This window comes from Opisthocomus hoazin, chromosome 6 (assembly GCF_030867145.1).
Source record: "Opisthocomus hoazin isolate bOpiHoa1 chromosome 6, bOpiHoa1.hap1, whole genome shotgun sequence".
Taxonomy (NCBI): domain Eukaryota; kingdom Metazoa; phylum Chordata; class Aves; order Opisthocomiformes; family Opisthocomidae; genus Opisthocomus; species Opisthocomus hoazin.
In genome coordinates, this window is record NC_134419.1 from 58,864,951 (window position 1) to 58,885,217 (window position 20,267).

The following is a 20,267-nucleotide window of genomic DNA, read 5'->3' on the forward strand; positions in this document are numbered from 1 at the left end:
CACCTGCTTCTGAAACCCTGAATTATTCATTTTCCATGGTATCATGACCTAAACTGAAAATGTTCATGAGTCTGGAACTGTGACCTGCATTTGACTGAATCTGAGCTTTGCTTTTATGGTCTCTGTATACAAGAGATCAAGTACCACTCAGCCTTCCAAAAGACAAGCTAATTTTTCTCCTTCCTGCCATCTTCCTCCACTCCTCAGTTAATTCCTTTTCTGCATCACTGAAGACTGCTAATCTCTTTTTCTCCAGCTGTTCTGAGGGCACCAGTCTTTTCCATTCTGCTACAGATCATGATCTGATCTCTGAAACAGAATGAAATCCAGTGAAATCCATTTACCTCTGAACTTCTTGCTGTGTGCTTAAGTTTGCCAGTTTGATTACTCTCAGAGTAGAAGCAAATGAGGAATCCCATTATGTACTGTTAGAATATTGTCCAAAGGTTGAGAGCATTACAGCTCCTGAGTTATTTCAGCCGGACTCTACCCAAGCATCAAGGCCATGAAAGAAAGATTAAAAAGCAGGCCACTGTTCTGTCTCACATCTTACATGTGCCATCCATATACATACAGGATTCATTTTCAGATACGAACTTGAAACCTGTTTACAGCAGGTAGAACATTCAGATTCACAGCCTGTCCCAATAACCAGCAAAGAAGAGCAAAATACTGCGTCCAGCTCTGGGGTCCCGAAGCATAGGAAGGACATGGATGTGTTGGAGCGGGTCCAGAGGAGGACCACAAAGATGATCAGAGGGCTGGAGCACCTCTCCTATGAGGACAGGCTGAGGCAGTTGGGGCTGTTCAGCCTGGGGAAGAGAAGGCTCTAGGGTGACCTTAGAGCAGCCTTCCAGTACCTGAAGGCGGCCTACAGGAAGGATGGAGAGGGACTTTTCACAAGGGTATGTAGTGATAGGACAAGGGTGAATGGCTGTAAACTAAAAGAGGGCAGATTTAGATTAGATATTAGGAAGAAATTCTTCACCGTGAGAGTGGTGAAACACAGGAACAGGTTGCCCAGAGAAGCTGTGGATGCCCCCTCCCTGGCAGTGTTCAAGGCCAGGTTGGATGGAGCTCTGAGCAACCTGATCTTGTGGAAGATGTCCCTGCTCATGGCAGGGGGGGTTGGAACTAGATGATCTTTAAGGTCCTTTCCAACCCTTACCATTCTATGATTCTATGAAATAATTTGCCTGCCAAGATGAGATGGCATTTGTGATGCCATCCTGATAGCAGAATGGAGTGTGGACAGGTAATATTGAAGCTTGCGTAATAGTCTTCAGCCTTTTTTATGCAGCATAAAGGAGAGATTTTTCTCTGTGTTACGGCCATCCTGGCAGCAGATGCAGTTTGAGCCCCACTCAGAGGAGCCTGTCTTCTTACTATTATTGCAGTAATAAGCTGCCTTTACATCAGACTCAAGCTCCCTAATTTGTTTAATCCAGTGCACGTGCTGGCTGTTTCCTACTGCCCTCTAGCAACTGCCTTCCTCATTCTAGCTCTAAAGTTTTCCTTCCTGGTGTTCTAGTCCAACCCATTGTTCTAGCTGGGCAGCCCCAACCCCTTCAGCACCTGCCAAGGGTGCTGAAGTTGGGATACAACGATTTTGGAACTGCACCCACATACTTGCATGTACAATCACAATTCACCTACCACAAAGCACATGTGTTTCTTGGGTAAATTGACTGACAGCATGACTGCAAGCAGAAATACTAGCTTACCTCTTCTCTTTCTGCTTCCCACTGTCACATGCTTCGAAAGCTCAAGACTTACCATTCACAAAACAATCTATCCACACTCAGTGACATTGCTTGGGAGACACTGTTCTCATTAACAGCTGAGGCATGAGCTTGTTTACGTCCCTTTGCAAGCCTATGCAAAAAGAAAGCATGTTTGAAGGCATCTTCTAACAACAACATGTGTAACAGACTCCAACACTTCCGGGTTGAGGCTAGAGGACTTGAAAATACTTTCTGAGCTGCTCCACCATGGTGCCCGGGAATTCTAGGGTTGCTATTTCTAGTTTCCACCAAAGGAGGTGACACAGGAAGGGTAGCAGCATGGATGGAGAGAGACTTTTTACCAAGGCCTGTAGTAAGAGGACAAGGGGTAAAGTTTTTAAACTATATGAGGTACATTCAGGTTAGATACAAGGAAGAAATTCTTTACTATGAGGGTGATGAGTCACTGGAACAGGTTGCCCAGAGAAATTGTGGATGCCCCTTCACTGAAAGTGTTCAAAGTCAGATTGAACAGAGCTTTGAGCAACCTGATCTGGTGTAAGATCTACTTGTTCATGGTGGGGGGGAGGGGAGGAGTGCAGGTCTACATGATCCAGACCTGTTTAACCACATGTCACGAATTAAAGCAGGGTGTCAATAAACCGAGTGACAGATGCTATTAACCCCCACCCCCCCACCAGAGGAAAGGAAAAGGAGGAAAAGGTAGAGAGACTTAAATTGAATATTAAAAGTTTTACTACTAATAATAATAATATCTATAATAACAGAAATAATGTAAAATATACAAAACCAGTACTGAGTTTCCTGGAGTTGGGTGCTGGCATCCTGTCAGCAGCTGCCAGGCAGCACCAGGCAGTCCCAGACTGGCGTTGGCAGTAGACAGGGACTGGACTCACGAATGCATGGATTGGAATCTGAATCAGGATTGCAGGTAGAACAATGAGCAGGGTCTTCTTTAGCAGGCGGCCATGGACAAAGAGAGCTAGACCCTCGTGATCCCCCAGCTTCAAACTGAGTATGACACGCGTGGCATGGAATACCTCATTGGTCAATATCGGGTCCCCTGTCCTGTCAGCCCCTCCCCGCAAGTACAACCCCTTCCGACTCCTCACTTGCGGGACCTAATAGGTCTATCAGTCTATCGGTCAAGGTCTGTTGGTGACCTTAGCTGCGATAGTGGTAATTATAAACAGGGGCCGTTTTCTACATTCCTTTCCTTCCGTTAGCTCAGTGTAACTAAAAACATTAGGGGTAACCAGCTTTGGAGCGGACAGTGTCTGTAAAATACGCAGCCAGCTTCAGAAAAATGCAGTTACTTAAAAGAACTTAGCTGTAAGGAAGGTTCACTAAAAGAAAATCAGTTCTCTTTTAACCAAAACCAGGACACCACGTTTTAAATCCCCCCAAGCATCTTTCTCCACCATCTGCCCAGTCTTGTTATGATTATGTGGATCTACCCTGTCTGCTGTGCAGAGGTATAGGAGAGATTCATTTCGTGTCTAATCCAAAAAGGCTCCAAGGAGCAGTCTGCTCTCCTTGTCTGCTCCAAGTTGCAACAAGGAATCAGATGATGTTACCTATTGCATCTAGTTTAGGAACACGAGAAGCACAGCAGGGACTTGGCTCCCTTCTGAAGCAAGGAGTATAGCTGTAGGAAGATGACAAAACCCTCTAAATCGAGAAAGCAGAGACAGAGCATACAAAGCTCTGCTTTACTCTTCAGACTTCTCCCAAGTGATATTCGATACTACTTCAGTATATACAGCTACAGTCCTATACAAAGAATACATCCCCCCATGCTCAAAGCCTTGGATCATAACACCACTAGCTCCACATAGTGGAAAAGAAACATTCACAGGAGAGTTTCCTCGATTATCCTCACATGTGAAAGGTTTAAAAGACTCTGGAGAACCTTGGGAGGCAACACAGCCCAGGCAGAGCAGAAGCGGTTATGTGCTCTCTCCCCGCATTACCCACTCTCCACCTGGTGGCACACAGTTCTCCTGCTAGCCCTGCTAGAAAGAGGCAGTTTCTGACAGCATGCCCTCTACTCCCAGTAATTATTTTCAAGGCAAGTCTTTCGAGTACTGGAAAGATGTTCGTGCCCTAAAAATGAAGTCTAGTGCTTAGCCTAACAACTACCAAGTCTTTTAAACCAAACACCAGAAAACACATAAATCTGGTGGAAGTTTTCATATTAAACAGCATTTATCCCCTAAAACTTAATGGGTTTTTTTTTACCCATTCATGTCTTGTTTCCATTAAGATTTGTGCCCCAGTCTTAAAAATAAAACACAGGTTAAACAATCATAAACAAGGAAAGTGCATACCTTGTTTACATTATTCATACCAAAGGAGCTAGAGATTTGCAATTCACATTCTTCTCTGAGCCAATTTTAAAAATGTAGGTAAGTTCCGTTCATGGCAATTTCGGTTGTTCACTTTGCTCTTAGTTACCCCTTCTTGTTGCTGTGCAGGAAAGTTTGCATTGGCACCTTTTGAAAGCCTGAACGTTTCTGCTCAAATCTATCATTGTGTGCATGTTTCTCTGGCCCAAGCTGTGATTTGTTTTAGGGCAAACTGATTGGCTTTATTACAGGTATTTACATGAAACTCCAGAACACACAAGTCATATGGCCAATCTAAAACACTCAGCGATACTGGGTTACTTTAACACTGTTCCTCACCCCCCAAAATTCTGTTTTCACATTTCATTTCTTTCAGTGTGTAAGTCTCAGCCACTGACCCATGCTTTTTGCACTCCTCCAGGGTTTCAGTGTTTTTGCATAGTCAGTGTTTCAAGTAGCTCTCCACTAAGAAGCACTGATAAACTGAAGTCCTGTGTCACCACAAGATGGTAACCTCCTTCAAAATATCCCAGTATTTTCTCCACAGTATTTCCAGAGGCTTCTCCCATTGCTGCCTTGGCCTGCCAAGTATGGGGCAAATCTACAGAGACAAAAATAAGTAGTTTTGTTTAACAGCTAACTATAACAGCTAAGAGACTGTGTAAGATTTCATTCCCTAAACTGTATAATGCAGAAGTCACTCCAGTCCACTGTATGAAAGAGAGTAGCTGGACTGGGCTGAAATACCAGCTTGGGACTGTGTAGCTTCCCTAATGTGCTACTCTGAGCAGAGTTAGAGTTTCACTAGAGTACAATAGGTCACCAAGGGACTTGCCTCCCCTTTTCAGTTCCTAGTTTGGGACTTGCTTGATCTCTCCTAACAGTGCTATCCCTTCACCTCCCCGTGTCCTGTGTGTGGAGGAAGCTTTCCAGGGGCTGCAAGACTTTATTGTATTGGGGTACTCTCCTGCTCTTGCCCTGCTTGTGAACATGGGATGCTGTCCTGCACACAGAAGACGATGGCCAAGGAGAGCTGAGCCAGGGTCTGGCTTGGTGCAGTATTCATTCAAAATTCTTTAGACTCCTGAAGTTATAGACTAGATTATTCAACAAAGTCTTTTTTTCTAGATCAGCTGTTTGTTCTTATTTGTAGTGTTTGGCTGTATAAGGCAGGCTATTGAACAAGTTCATTCAGAGCATAGAACATTGTCCTCTAACATTAAACAGCAAATTATACAAAGAAGTTAGATAAGAGATCAACTCTGCAACATTATTATGAATCCTGTCAGAGGCATTTGTAAGCATAACACCCAGAATTTCAGCATCTGTTTTGGCTACATGGCTGACCTCAGGCCTATTTTTTTAGGATATGTTTACTGTTAAACAGCCAATACCCCTCATTGACATTTCCTTTCACTTTCTTCCAAGTATCTCTTTCAAATTGGAGACCCTTTCATCTCTCCTCAGTAAGAAGAGGTTCGAAAATTAGAACGACCAAAATTCTCAGAAATGTAGAGTGGTATGCTAGTACTCTGTGCTTCATGCCAGTCAAGAATTTCAGAGATCACCCAAGTTTTTCAGCAAGCCCAGGGGGAAGTACCAGGAGCTTGATCAAGCAGATTGCCGTAAATACAGCCCAGCTACACTAGTACAGCTTAATTATGTACAGATATGACAGCTGTGGAACTTTCTTTTTCTGTTGTTGCTGAGGTTTGTTTGGTTTAATCTCTTTTCCTCTTATTGTTCTTTTTTCTTATAATTTTACTAGTCGCTAGATGGCATCTTAGTTCTGTCACATTGCTCCTGTGCTGGAAGGAGCAGATGGACAAATCAGAGCTACAGAGAACACAAAAACACAAGTCCTGATTCAGATGGCAGACTTGAGCTCTATTTCTGTTTGCTCCAGTAAGGTTTGAGAATGTAAGTGGCATTTTAGAAGTGGTTTTAGTCTATATGCAAGGAAGCTGTGTGGACAAAACTGAGTAGTTTTAAGAGTGTTTTTTGAACTATGACATAGACTGGACTGCCTGAATTACCCTGGATACAGAAGGAAAACGTAGCAATAACACTACTTCAGTTTCATTCAGGGACCAGATGCATTAGCATCTCTGATTGTTAACAGAGAAAGAACAGCAGTGCAAGTTGAGTCAGATGTGACGGCTTGTGAAAACATCATTAGAAATAAAAGGGAAAGTCTAATATTAATTCTGAAATAGGTTGGTTCATAGAAAAAAAAAATAGTGCTGGAGTCAATTCTGTTTGGAATGAGAAGTGACTTCATAACCTTTCTTAGTAGTAGAAGCATTGATAGGACCAGTCTCATGTTCGAAAGCTTGCAGTGATCAACTTCTTTCTTACAGAACTCTCAAACGGCAGTTTTATTATATCAGTTTCTGGCTATATTGCCCTTTTTCCACTGTGTTTTTCTTGCCTTTCAAGAATGGAGTAGGCAGATGCCAGAAAATAAATTCTTAATCCTCTAAAGATAATTCTTTGCCCAGCTGATACATGTTTTCAACAGTCCATGCCAGTAACCATACTTAATGTCAGCTTTAGAAACTCATTGATGTGCTTTGTATTAGTACAGTGTCCCTTAACTTTGAAGGTAATAAGGTCCATTTGCTAACTTTAGCTCTGGTCAGGTCTTAAGGTTATAGTCTTCCTAAAGATTTTTGCTACAGGCAGGACTAAATGTTCCTTCTTTGTCTCCCAGATTTTCCAGCTGAACCTCTCAGAAATGCTACTGTGAAGCTGAAGACAGAAACAAATGCTTGCATACCAGGTTAGTTGGTGCAACACTTCTTCCCCCCAAAAAAAGCCCAGCAGCCATGGGCATTGGCTGGAAGAAGCACAAATGGCAGAACATGCTATTTACAATTCAGGACATGCGCACGTAGCCAGCTGCTGCCACCCTTCTCCACTACTCTGGGAGAAGGATCCCATGAAACAGTTCTGTTGGCTGCCTGATCACTACAGCACACTGACATCACGGTATTCAGTCGCAATGCTTTGTTGGTCAGACAGACATTTAGAAGGGTGTGGATGTGCACAGCACCACCAGACAGACAAGACCAGCGCCCTGTCTGCAGGAGGCAAAAGACGAGATGCTGGTTTTAACACAAGGCTTGCTCACTAAAGCTGCTACCAGACTCCTGTGACCTCATAACATCAGGGAGTTATAGGGTGCTTGAGAAGAGGTCAATACACAACAGTTCAAAGGTACCATTGCCAGGACTGAATAAAGCCAAACCCACTATGGCAGGAAAATGAGGACAGCAACTTCAGCTGCTTAAGTCGCAGTCTGGCAAAGTCCTATGATCACCACCCAGCAGCTGGTCGTGTTTGTAGAGCTGCTGCTCCTCTGGTGGCCTCTTCAGTATTCTCTCCACCACCTCTTCCAACTCATGCACAGTTGTTGTCTCTTCGGCCTCAGTGAAGACAGTTGTCTTGTGACAGCAAATCATCAAGTAGACATCCATCACTACCCTAGGGCTTCCTGCAGTTCTCTATCACTGGGAAACAGATTTCAGTCCTTTTAGTGAGAAACCTGTATTTTCAGAAATTAGCTGAAGTCAAGACAGAACTGGCATTAGATGAATGGATCCAATGGGGACAAAGAGGGGAAAAAACCTACAGGGAGCTGCTCTGCTAGACAGACCAAGATCCTCATGCTCTACACAAGCAGAGCTATTAAGTACTTAATGACTTTTGTGTTTCTAGCTAGATATCATCTAGCAGAGATATTTTTGGCACTGTTAATGAGCATTTGTATTACTTTAGCTTCTTGCCTGGAAGGGTTTCATCCTCAGTTTTCTTTGGGCCGTGTGCATCTGCCTGAGATCCCAGGAGAAGACAAGCTTGTAGCTCTGACTGCACCAGCACAGAAGAAAGCAGCATACAAAATGGTTTGGCTTTGTTTGTTTCTAGTCAGGCAAGGGATAAGGACTTCCTTGGCTCCCTCACATGTTTAGTAAAGACAGAAATTTTGATAAATACAGAAGTCTTCAGAGTTGTCAAACTAATGGACAGTGTTAAGGTATTTTAGTACCCTACTGCAGTTCCAGGAAGCTAGTTGTCAAAATAACTCATTGCCTAGCATCAATGCTGATAGAGACTCAGCTTAGGAGTAGCTCTTCTCTCTCAGAGTTTGGCTAGGGCGGAAGAGACTTACACAGGAACAGAGCAAGAGGGGAAATAAGGGCTGGTAAAATTAGAGTAAAAAGGAGATCTTCAAAGGCCAGCCATTTTAGGAGTACTTTATGATTGTGCCAGTGTAGTTGCTTGTCACATGCAGAGCAAGTCACGGCCATGAGGCTAAAGGCTCACTTCAGCTCCAAAATGCTCCAGATAGTCAAGGACATCTTCCCAGAGCTGCCATTACTAGTTCCCACAGAGAAGTTCAGCGCCAGCATGGGACTGGCTCCATCTGCACTCACAGGCACCAAGCCTTACTCCCAGCCCTCCAGAAGAATAGCTGCGCTTCAGGGATCTGGGCTGCTCTTGTCTTTGGGATGAGAGGGGTAAGGTCCAGGGGCTCATGAGCAGTCACTGTTCCTCCCATCCCCCAGCTGAAATCCCCTCAAGAAGTGAGACAAGACACTCCTCTGGATGAAGACAAGCAGTGGCAGCAGCCAGCTACCTGCAGGCCTGCACTGTTGAAAGAAATCAGAGTTCTCACCCACCAGGTCAGGAAGGGGAGGGGGGTTGGGGACAAATTAATCTTGTTTTTCTCTGCTATCGGCACTTTGATATCCCTGGCACATGCAACCTTTCCATAGCAAACCTAGGATAGTGTTAATCACTTCTATGGTTGTTCAAGCTAGATTACACCAAAGATAGTAACAGATACAAAAATTCTGTTCTTCCAGTATTTTTTTTCCTGTCAAACAGGAAGACAGACACTGCTCTTCCAGCCTGTAAGAGCCCAGTACGTCCATCCCTGAGCAGTGACCCAGGGGCACTGTCATCCAAGTATGGCCATTAAGTATCTCTTCACGTCATGCCAGCTCAGAGATGCGTGTGTCTGTTCCAGCTGAGGTTCCCTGTGCTTTGCAGGGCATTCTCCAGGAGAGCGGAATAAAAGAGATATGTCGTGAGTGCAGCATAGCCAACAAAATAGGGAGCTGCTCTGGACTCGCACTCAGGATTTATGCAAAGGAAAATCCCTGCTGAAAGCAAGTGGGACCTTGGGATCTAACTAAGTTTGTGGACTAAGACCAAAAGTACACCCTCTGCAAACCTAGTACAGAAGGAAGGAAAAAACAACATTTACCTCTCTTTAAGGTAGTTGAGGTGTTGTTCAGCAAAATGACGTAACATAAAGGCAGTGCCATTTCAAGGAAAATGTCCAGTATTCTGGACAAGCAGCAGTTAGAAAACACAAGTTTTGCTTCAAAGAGAGAATGTTCAGAAACACAACCAAGTTGGACAAAGGGGAGCATGCACATAGGATAAACCACTTGAAATAGTTCAAGTTTAAAATAAACAAAGCCCACACACGTACAGAAGACCCAACTGCTATCTGTCCCAGACCAACAAAGGTGTGAACTGATGGGGAAAGAAGGGTGATTTAGTAGAGAAATGTCTTTTTAAAACTTCCATTAGGGAGAGGATGTGGGCAGGGTGTATTTGTATAAGCTAAAAGCATAAGGAATTCAAGCTTGAATCCTTCCTGCAGAGGGAAGGCAGTACCATCCACCACAAGTGGTGGCCACATTGATGCTGCTGCACCCCTGATAAGTAGCAAACTATATTCTCACTGACAGGGGCCAGGTCACACAGGTGGTGCTTTTAGGGAAAATATCAAATTTCATGAAGTCTATTTGATTTACCAAGAGTTGCCCACACATTAGGTAGGGTCCTACCTAATTGCTCACTCTCATGAGTTCAGCTAAAAACGGAGGCAATCAGTTGTCAAAGGCAGAAGAAACATCAGTTTCTCTTACTAGCTTCTCTGAAAAAGATTGACAGGAACTGTTTTGAAGTCAGGTCAGATTTATTCACGTGTTTCAATCCAATTTTGAAGCCCACTGTAGTGTTTAGTAATTAAGCAGTGCTTTGATGTAGTCTTGAATCAGGAAACACAAGGTAAAGCAACAGACATCCAGCAAATCATGTCTAAAGCCACTCAAGGCTACTGAAGAAGTGTTTTCAATGTGAGCAAGTTTTAATCAAATTATGGAATTGATACCCTAGTCAGACCCTTGGTAATCAGAAGCCACCATCCAAGCACCCCTCTGGTTCAAGGGAGGTCTGTAGCCCAAACCCTCCAACTCCAGGCATCTCCTCAGATTACTCAGAGTCCTTCTAATTGGCAAAAGCTTCCTAGGGCAGAACTGCCTCCTTGGCTTGGCACAGAGTCACTATTTTAGACAAGTGGCTACATTATTTGACCAGTTTAGTTTGGCAGCTTCCCTGACAGACACAGGAGCTATACAAACAGGGAAAGGCAGTGCTGGATGTTCCTCTCATCGCTTCATGGACCTCAGGCTGAGGAGACCCATACTTTAACAGCTGCCATACCTCTACAGCCAGTGAGTAAGCTGTTTGGCTTAAGTCAGTATGTCTGGAGCTGGGCTGCAAGTCATTCCAGCTCAACAGACCCAAAGCAAGAAGGCACAGAGGGAAGGTAGCAAGCTTCCATAGTCTCCACATCTCAGATGTACTCAGCTTTCTCACCCTTCACAGCCACAAGCTAGGCAAGAAAGGCCAGGACAATTTAACCTTACCTTAACTGAGGAACCTCCAGAGGACACTTGCTTAACACTGTAGCCCCGGAAGGTAACTTCATTTACATCTGCACAACAAAGGATCCTCTCTGTTCCTTTGTTACCCATTTGACCTGGAAAACCTTGTTTGTCTGAAGAGCAAAGGTCCAAGCAGGTCAGCAGGAACACGACCAGAGAGGTTCAGCCTCTGCTCTGCTACAGATTCCATAGACAGTTCACTCAATATTACAGGCTTTCATAAGCATTTGGTTTCTTCATTCTCAAGTCTATAATCCAAGATACTTTTAGCTGCCTTTTTTTTTTTTTTTTTTTTTTTTAAAGGAAGGAATGCACACAGCATGCTCTTCAGGTTAAGGAAGTAGAGCTAGCAGGCATTTCTGGCAGGAACAGCCTTAGTGCCACTACACTTCAGTTTTGTGGGTATATTTTATACATTTGTCTACCTCAGAAATATCAAGAAGTATAAGAAAGTTATTAAGATAGTTATTTCAGTCCAAGGACAAAAGGATAGTTAACTAATTAAGTAAACTAATCATCTTAGGTAAGAGAACAATTCAAGTCAGAAGTTACTTGTTACATTTCCTTGCAACTATACTCTTATTAGAGATACTATACACTGTAACATTTACCTCACCTCAAGAGCCAGCACAACTTTTGTCAAGAGTTATAGCAGGGACAGGGCAGAAGTGGGTCTGGCCTCTAGTTACACTTGATCCTAATCAAATGGTTTGAATTAAAATAGAACCAAGTTCACTCACACACTTAAAAGCTTACTAGCTTAAGAGCTGTGTTGTATTTTCTTAACAATTAGAGCAACAAGGTGAAAGTCATTTTGAGCAAATCATTCCCCTCAAATAGAAACTCATTCCTGTAAGGATTACCAGAGGAGAAGGATTTTCCTCAAGGCCCTTCATTAGATACCACACCTGTTTCCTGCAGCAGAACCACACAGAGAAAGCACAATCTACCAAAATCACAGGGTTAACAAAACTTGACAGTTGCACTGCAAAGCTAAAAACAAAGTACAACAGAACCTCTAAAGCCTCTTGCTAAGTACACACAAATAAATAAACAAAAGGAACTTACATAAATCAAACCTTCTATCACTATCAAACAGCAGCCATCTCCTCCACAACCATCAGTTTACTCCAGAACCCTCAAGAAACAACACTCATTCTGCTACTGCCCCTTTTATCTCCAAACCATTTCCAGTGCAGCTTTGCTTCCTCTAGCTATTTGTCAATCAGTGGAAGATAACAAGTTCAGCCATACAAATCAAGGTGTCTAATTAAACCCAGGTCTGCTGAAAGAGCCAAACTAATGGATTTAATGCAACTCATTGTGCTGGGAATCCTCTGGCAACTTTTAAAACTTGTTATGCCTATGCCCCAACTCAGTAAAGCACTGAATCCCTAGAGCCCCTGCTATAGCCACAGGGATCTGTTCTGGTTTTCCTGGCTGGTTTTGAGATGCAGCCTCACATACTGTGTGTTGCAACAGTTTAATGGCACAAAGACCTGGACACCTATGGCAAGATGTATGTTGAAAGAAATGTCCTTATTTTAGTGTTGCAGAAAGAATACTGCCGTTGGTATCCAGTTCCAGCTGTGTTAGAGGCAGGGCATGCATTAGGTGAAAGAAAAATGGAACTTTTCCCCTAGCATCACTGTTGTTGCTATCAGGAAGGGAGCCATGAGTGACAATCATCCCTGACTGTTATGTTTGTTTCTGAGCTGAGACAATGCACAGTGCATCGCACTTTTGCTGCCAAAAAGGTATTATTTGGTCATGGTGTTCTGCCTCTCTTCCCCAGGCCTGCCTTTTCCTCGGCAACTGAGAGATACAAAATTACAACTAGTCCCTGCAGGTGACTAAATATGGACAAAATAATGTGTCTTGTATGAAATAATTGAAATTATAATAAATCAATCTGAGAACAGTGGACTCTCCACACCGCTGCACTGTATGAATGGCCTGTTCCACACTTGGGGGCGATCTCCTTGTAGCAGGTCAGGGGAACAATAGTGCCCTGCTGCCTTGCTTGGCATGTGCCCTTTCCCCACTGTTCCTTGGTGGCCTGCCAGTTCTGGAGACGTAGCTTTCTATGGGTCAGACTCTTCCACTGACACCAATGCTGATGTGGAGTAATTAGTCTATCAACTGGAGTTTCTTCAGATTTACACCAGCACAATGGAGATCAAGATGTCAATGTACGTCAGTGCACAAAACAAGCATCTGCAAGACTTTTTGAGGTGTCACCTTCTGATCGATGATCAGAACGGGTTAGAGTGTCCACTGGCACCAGGGGTGCTCATGTTTACATCACCTTCTTTGCACTGACCATTGTTTCCTCACTGTGTATAAATACACACTGCTTCTCATTATGAAATGTGAGCAGTCCACGCAAGTATGGTAAGTTAGCAGCTTATAGTGTGTGTGTGTGTGTACACTGGAAGTGTTTTTTGATCTGAGTTTATTTGGAATAGTAGGACTCATCCTTAATTCTGTGCAAGTTAGTCTGCTAGACCTTTGAAAAAACACCTAATTTTAAAGAAAGATTCTTGTTTCTTTTCTAGAAATTCTTGTTGATCTTTTGCTTGATCCTTCTCTTCTCAAGGACTCCTTGTGATGCTCGCTGTTACTTTAGACCAGCCAGCAAATACGGTAAGAATGGAAAATATATTAGATATCCCCGAAGCACTAATTCAGAGATTCAAAGCCTTTTTTCTTAGAAATGTTGGAATTGTATAATATATTTATTGCTGAGGAATGGTCTAAACAGCTGCAAACTCAGGAATCAACTCACCTGGAGGCATCTCTGGACACAGAGAGAGAGACTGTATCCTGTTCAATAATTACCCTCTGTGCTGATGTATAACTGAAGTCCTTGCCCACGTGTCAATAAACCTGTACTTTCAAGCAGCATTGACTAACCTGAGGTGGTACCTGACACTAAAATCAAAACAAAGACAACACATCTGGTGTTTAATTTCAGTTTAGCAGAGTAAGTTGTAGTCTAATAAGAATTGGGGAGGAGGGAGAAATTAAAGTCTAGGCCTGTATGTTGAAGAAGAGAAAACGTACAAAAAATCTTACTGTAGCCATAAGCTAAGGCATTTCTCAGATCCACTGAAACAGCAGAATAATACTTCTTTTGTGTATGGTTGCTGCCACTTTATCATGCCATGTCATACACTCATACACACTTCAGGAGCAAAGACATGGTATCTTTTCTGCAGAGCACTGGGTTAGATTCTTCCCTGGTGTGACTCTACAGGAATCAGTGCTTTGATCATGAGTTCACAGACATAAGGCTGTGGTCTGTATCTATTGATGCATGTTCACATTGATCTACTGACGATCATTTACTGGTGTCCATGTGCAGGTTGCCTTTCAAACAGAAACCTCTATGTTTTTGGAGCGGTGTGGAAGACTGAAGATTGTTACCAATGCAGGTGTAAGATGACTGCAATGATTTGCTGCAGCTTGTAAGTTCACCCAGATTACTGTTCGCTTATTCGGGAACCGGTTAGAACGTTCAAACTGAAAAAAACTCACTGAAAGCCTGCATTGGAATTTTGTACTCACATGAGCAAAATTCCTGTTCCTGTTTCCCAGTTGGCTCTAATCATGACCAAGCAGAATAATCTGGCAATCACATAGACTTCTTTGGGAGGAAACAAAATGAAACAGAGTTAAGATCTTTCCAGCACACAGCTTTTCCTCATCACCTAGGCCTAATTTTGATTCTGACACTAACTGGGTGTATGGTTCCCTTTAGCTTCTGTTTTATTCCTCCTTCTTTTCAGCAGCTTGTCTCCAGATACCTAAACACTCCACAACACACATACATGTGGCCTTCCACAGCTCTGCATCAGACCAGTGGCCTGCCTGAAAGCATCTAATCAGGGCAGAGCTGCTCCACATCCTTCCCATGCTGGCAAGAGTCCACCCTTCCTGATTACTGAAACAGGATACACATGCCCTGCTCTGATAATTTGCTTTCTAAATCTTCTCGTGTGTTCCTGCTTCATGGATGGCAGGTGACACATCAAGGAGAGGTGTGATTTCGTGGATATAATGCTGTGAACTGATTATCTCCCTAGAAGGCCAGAAAAATTCTTTGTGAGGTGAGGGAGAAAGAGTCCCATAAAGGGTCGGTGAGAGAGGACACAACTCAATGTTCCCTTGGGGAATATTCCTGTCTGTCGTCAGCCATAGGAGGGAGGGAGTCAGCTTGTACTGAGAAGAGGCTCAGCTGGAAGGTATTCACACTGGGGTGATTCAGCACTTACAAAAAGTTTTGTTATTGTTAATAAAGTCTTAGTGCGAATGGGTAAGACAGAATTAATTCCTATTTTGTCTCTCTGTGGGAATTTATACCAATCCCTAACAATGACCAGCAAGGAATGCATTTAAATCAGAATAAACATTTGGAAATCACTTCTTTTGTTAACAGGCATGATCAGGGCTCTATGTTCCTCCTGTGATAATCCATAGTGCTTCTATTAATGAAATCTATGAACAAAATCAATCCACGATATAGCTTGTTCCAGGACGGCTGTGGCTCGGAAAGCATGTTTCTCAGTCCATGTCCTGACTGCTGATTTTCTCTTTGCCTTTCTCAATGACAGGGTTTTAATCCCAAAGAACTATGACAGGGTGAACTGTGTTGGCCTGTTCCACAAGAAAAGCTGTTCCATCCGTGTGGTGAAAAAGACTAATCCTGACATAAGCTGCAAAGTCTACAATGGAGTTGATTAAGACCATGTGATGTGTTTCTCCTCTTCTGCACCTGCCCTAGAATTTGAACATGCTCTGGATCTCTCCTTTAGTGGAAAGTAGCAAAGCAGCATGGTTTCAGAAGGAATGGATTCGTATCATGCCTTTCACAGCCCTAGTTGACTTCTATCTGATTTCTGACACTAGGTGATTTGTCTTATAACACACACATTTGTAAGCAAGCTTTACCACAGATAACTTTATGACTTTTTTTGCTGTTGGGATCCAGAGTTAAATAAATTTTCACATATATCAAATCAGTGCTTTTCCTTCTAAGTAGTCACTAAGGAGTCTTGTTGAAAACGGAAGAATTCATGGTGTCTGTAACTGTTTGTAAATGTAATTATTGCTTTGGAAATCATCTAGCTTTTAGAACAACAGGTATTATATACATTGTTGCCAGACAAGTGGATTCATTATGCTATTATGCTCATTTACATTACCCCAAGCACATGTGTACTAGAAGAATGGGATGAAACAAAGCAGAAACCAGCCCTTTGAAGCCTCGTGCTGCACCCCGGTGCCTTGTGTAGGTCAGTACATTAGTACAGATGCACAAGGGAACATATTCTCCAGGAGATTACTGGTATATTACAAAAAAGGAAAGCCCATACTTGAGAGTCCAACATTCTGCAAGGAAATGCCATATAAATAGCTCTGTAGCCTTACATACCGGGTTAGAATTTCCTGCAATAATCTTGTTTGGATCAAACTCCACTGACAAACAATCCCACAAAAGCTGTCTGCACAGAAAACCTAGACGAGAAAACGTGTTTAGCCAGACTTCAGGCACGACACTGTGCCTGGTATAAAGTCCATGAAAGTGGTTTATATGAGAAATATCCTGTAAAATATGTTTAGATAATATTAAGAGCAATTATAACAAAAGTGCTGTACAGCTTAAAAGGCCCAGATGAATCATCTGAGTGTGTTCAGTTTATTCAACGCTGACCTCACAGGTGTCTTCTTCATCTGCCTTTCCTCTGCCTTGCTGAAGTTTATTACAATGAAATGTTTCAGCTCGTGTAAATAATAACTTCTTTTTAATATCTGCTGTGGAAAACCACAGACACATGGTCTATTTTCAAGTGTGGTGCTGAGAGTATGCAAGTAGAAACACTGCACAAACCCTTCCGTGGCTCCAGGTGCGACAAGAACGTCATGAAGGTGATTCCAGGAGGCAGGTAAAATAAGAAATACAATTGCAGCTTCTTAAATCTTTGGCCATCAGGATTAGTTAGAACTGGCTAGTAGCAGCTCACCGATGACATCCCGCTATGCCTTCTTGCAAGTAATGGAGTGGACATCACTGGAGCTGGCTATCACCCTTCCAACCTGTGAGTACCAGATACTGGAGGGGCCTTCACTTTCCCACTTGCTGAGGGTGGATCAGAGGATTTCACTCAGGATATACACATATATAAGGAGATAGATATAGAATCATAGAATCATAGAATAATTTGTGTTGGAAGGGACCTTTAAAGTTCACCTAGCCCAAACCCCTGCAGTGAGCAGGGACATCCTCAACTAGATCAGGTTTCTCAGTGCCCCATTCAGCCTGACCTTGAATGTTTCCAGGGATGGGGCAACTACAACCTCTCTGTCTAGCATGTTCTAGTATTTCACTACCCTCATGTAAAAAATTTCTTCCCTATATCTAGCCTAAATCTACTCTCTTTTAGTTTAAAACCATTTCCCCTTGTCCTATCGCAACAGGCCCTGATAAAAAGTTTGGCCCCATCTTTCCTATAAGCCCCTTTTAAGTACCAAAAGGCCTCAGTAAGGTCTCCCTGGAGCCTTCTCTTCTCCAGGCTGAACAACCTCAACTGTCTCAGCCTTTCTTCATAGGGGAGGTGTTCCAGCCCTCTGCTCATTTTTGTGGCCCTCCTCTGGATCTGCTCCAACAGGTCCATGTCTTTGCTGTGCATCAGCTTCCTAAAAGCTAGATGCATTTATAAGGGTCTGCCTAGGGAGCCAGGAGTAACAGGGCTTTGCTGAAGGCTTGAACATCATTTAATCAATTCAGAAAAAATCCCTGGGAAGGTACATCAGTTTCTTAGTTCCCCCCATGGAAGGAGTGTTTTGAACATATTGGGGAAGGTTGAAAATGGTTAAAATATCAATTCTGCTTCAGAGCAGAGTGGAAATTCTAACAAAATAAAGCCAGACCAAACTTGTGTGAAATACCTACAAGGATGCCATGTAGACCTGCTGTGCCTAGCATACACATGGACTATGTACTGTTCCATGGTACATTTTCTCTGCATGTTTTTGTCATCAAGTACCTAGTACTATTTTTTGTGGTCGCTGTTTGCTCACTGTTTAACAGTGCCAGGGAGAGCAGGACTGCAGATGCTGGACCACAATTAGATTTGCTAAATGTACTGTAGGAGAATTGGCCTCTGAAATTCCATACTCGGAAGAAAGAAAGAGACAGAGCATCAGGGCTCCATCAATGAAAGCTGATATGGCTGAAGATCTGACACAAGAGCGTTGGAGGAGACTCTCAAAGGATCCAGAGTGCAGCTGGAATCCCACTGCTGTGACAATCCTGTTACTCCCAGGGAAACACTTAATTGCACCCAGTGAATGTTTGGTTGGTAGAGGCCTTGGTGTCACCATAACCACTTGCAGGAAGAAGTTATTTGGCCAGAGCAGAGAGAACTATTTCCCCATGCATCTGTACCCCCTTGAAACACATTGTCTCCATGGACTCCAACTGTCTTATGTAAGAAACTGCAGAGAAAACAGGACAGTTCCTCAGAGTCTTCCTGTAACAGGAGCATGTGCTGTGGGCAGAGAATGGGAGCAAGACTTCTTATCGCTCTGTGGGTAGTAGGACAGCCCCATGCCACACCAGCTACAGTTTCTTTATACTGTTCCCTATAAACAGCTAAATGAGGCTGGTCCATTGGTTGCTAGAGTCAATGCAGACCTACTGATATGAACAGAAACAGCCAGTATGACCAGAACATGACTAGCAATAGCTGGGACTACAGTACTTCCACGTTGCTTCCCAGCAGCAAGTGTTCTGCGTTTAAGAGGAATTTCAACCCTTATGCACCCTCATGCACCCTCATGCAAGTACTGGTTGTGCATTTTGCAAAAAACCTTAATGGGTCAGAATCCTCACAGAGACTCTCCATAGATACATGATCAGCAGTCTCCTTTGTATAGAGAAGTTAAACATGGCCAAGTTCAAACCAGCCAGCTCGGGTACCAGCTGCCCTTTCAGCAAGGTGCTGAGCCAAGCCTACACGATCTATCTGGATGAGGAAGCAGGCATCTGTATCTTTGTCTTGCTGCTGCTGTTCTCACTCCAATCTAGCTCCAGTATTGTCCCCTCTATGCTACAGTCCAGACAGGTACTGCATGGCAGCTCCAGCCCCAGCCCCACCACATCTCTTGGCTTACTTACAGTGGCTGCTGTGTGCATGTAAGTCCCAACTACACGAACTAGTGCAGGGTTGGAATGACCCAAGTGTTTCTCCAACATTAGCTTATTAGTAGTGAGCATTTTCACCCTGTAGTTTGGACAAGATGTGGAAAGACAATGCATATAAAAGGACAGCCCCATTCACCTCATCAAAAAAATGGCCAGAACCTCGATACAGCAGCTCATCCTTAAAATCTGTCAGGAAGAAACTCTCAGATGCCATAGAAAAATATTGGTGGCTAGGTCGTTTCCTGATCCCTGAGAGGCAGAGCCCTGAACATTCTTTCAGGAACAGCAATGCAGCTGTTCTCTGTTGACTTTAAGAAATGAGCAGATGTTAATTTGCTAATTTGCAAGTTCTGCCCAAAGGTCTGAATTGAGAGAATAAAAGTGACACAGCAAATCTTTAAATGTTTGGAAGGTGTGGAGATAAGGCTGGCTGAGGAATGCTGCAAGCTGAGGGGGATGAGAAGAACAGCTTCACAAATCAAAATATTCCCCAGTAAAAGCACTGTTTCCTAGTGCTTTTCCTCCCCTTTCTTTAATGCTTTGAACAGCAAAACAAATGAACATATGATAAATAAATTAAGGGAGAAACAGAAGTGAACAGACCAGCTAAATAAATCATTTTGGCTTTTCTGGCTCCAGTAAGATAGGAAGCTCCTACTTCCTAAGGACTTGGCAAGAGGCTCAAGATTGGTGTGTACTGGTGCCTTCTTAGCGGGAGCACAGACTTCATGTCCCCTTCCCTAACGAGATCAGAAAGGTCATCTTCTTCTGAGAAGAAGGAAGATGCTGGGATATGGGGTGCTGGTTCAGACTAGTAGGTAAATAAAGCTCCTGAAAAGGAGGCTGGGAAAAATAAGTAATACGAAATAAGAAGCAACTCAGGGATGCCCTGAAGAAAGAACTAGTAACTGCAGACAACTCTTCAGCTTGCACCATTCATTACACAGATTCCAGTTTTATGCATCTCTGCATCATAAGACATAAGAACTGGCAAAATACCCTGGAAAGACCTTAAATAGTCCTGATTCTGCTTTGATCATTTCTCTAATGATGAAAGATGTTGGCTGAGTGCTTGAGGTACATGGGCACACCTGTAATAGCTGGTAGCAGAAAAAATGGAAAAAAGAATACAGTACAAATTAAAAACTATTTTCACAGTTAGTTTAGTTGATAAGAGACTGTACATATTTTGATATTGAAATATTAGATATACTGCAAG

The 20,267-nt window shown here is 43.1% G+C and overlaps 2 protein-coding genes across 2 annotated transcripts; one reads left to right on the forward strand and one right to left on the reverse strand.

Moving 5' to 3' along the window:
* Nucleotides 1-6,827: 6,827 nt before the first annotated feature.
* LOC142361634 (beta-microseminoprotein-like) lies at nucleotides 6,828-15,860 on the forward strand. The gene is made up of 4 exons (XM_075423331.1): nucleotides 6,828-6,875; nucleotides 13,398-13,485; nucleotides 14,207-14,309; nucleotides 15,456-15,860. The coding sequence occupies exons 1-4, from the start codon at nucleotides 6,861-6,863 to the stop codon at nucleotides 15,583-15,585; spliced, it is 336 nt and encodes a 111-aa protein (XP_075279446.1). The 5' UTR covers nucleotides 6,828-6,860; the 3' UTR covers nucleotides 15,586-15,860.
* ELOB (elongin B) lies at nucleotides 7,207-7,572 on the reverse strand. The gene is given in 1 exon segment (XM_009940402.1): nucleotides 7,207-7,572. A coding segment is annotated over 1 exon segment (366 nt).
* Nucleotides 15,861-20,267: the final 4,407 nt, after the last annotated feature.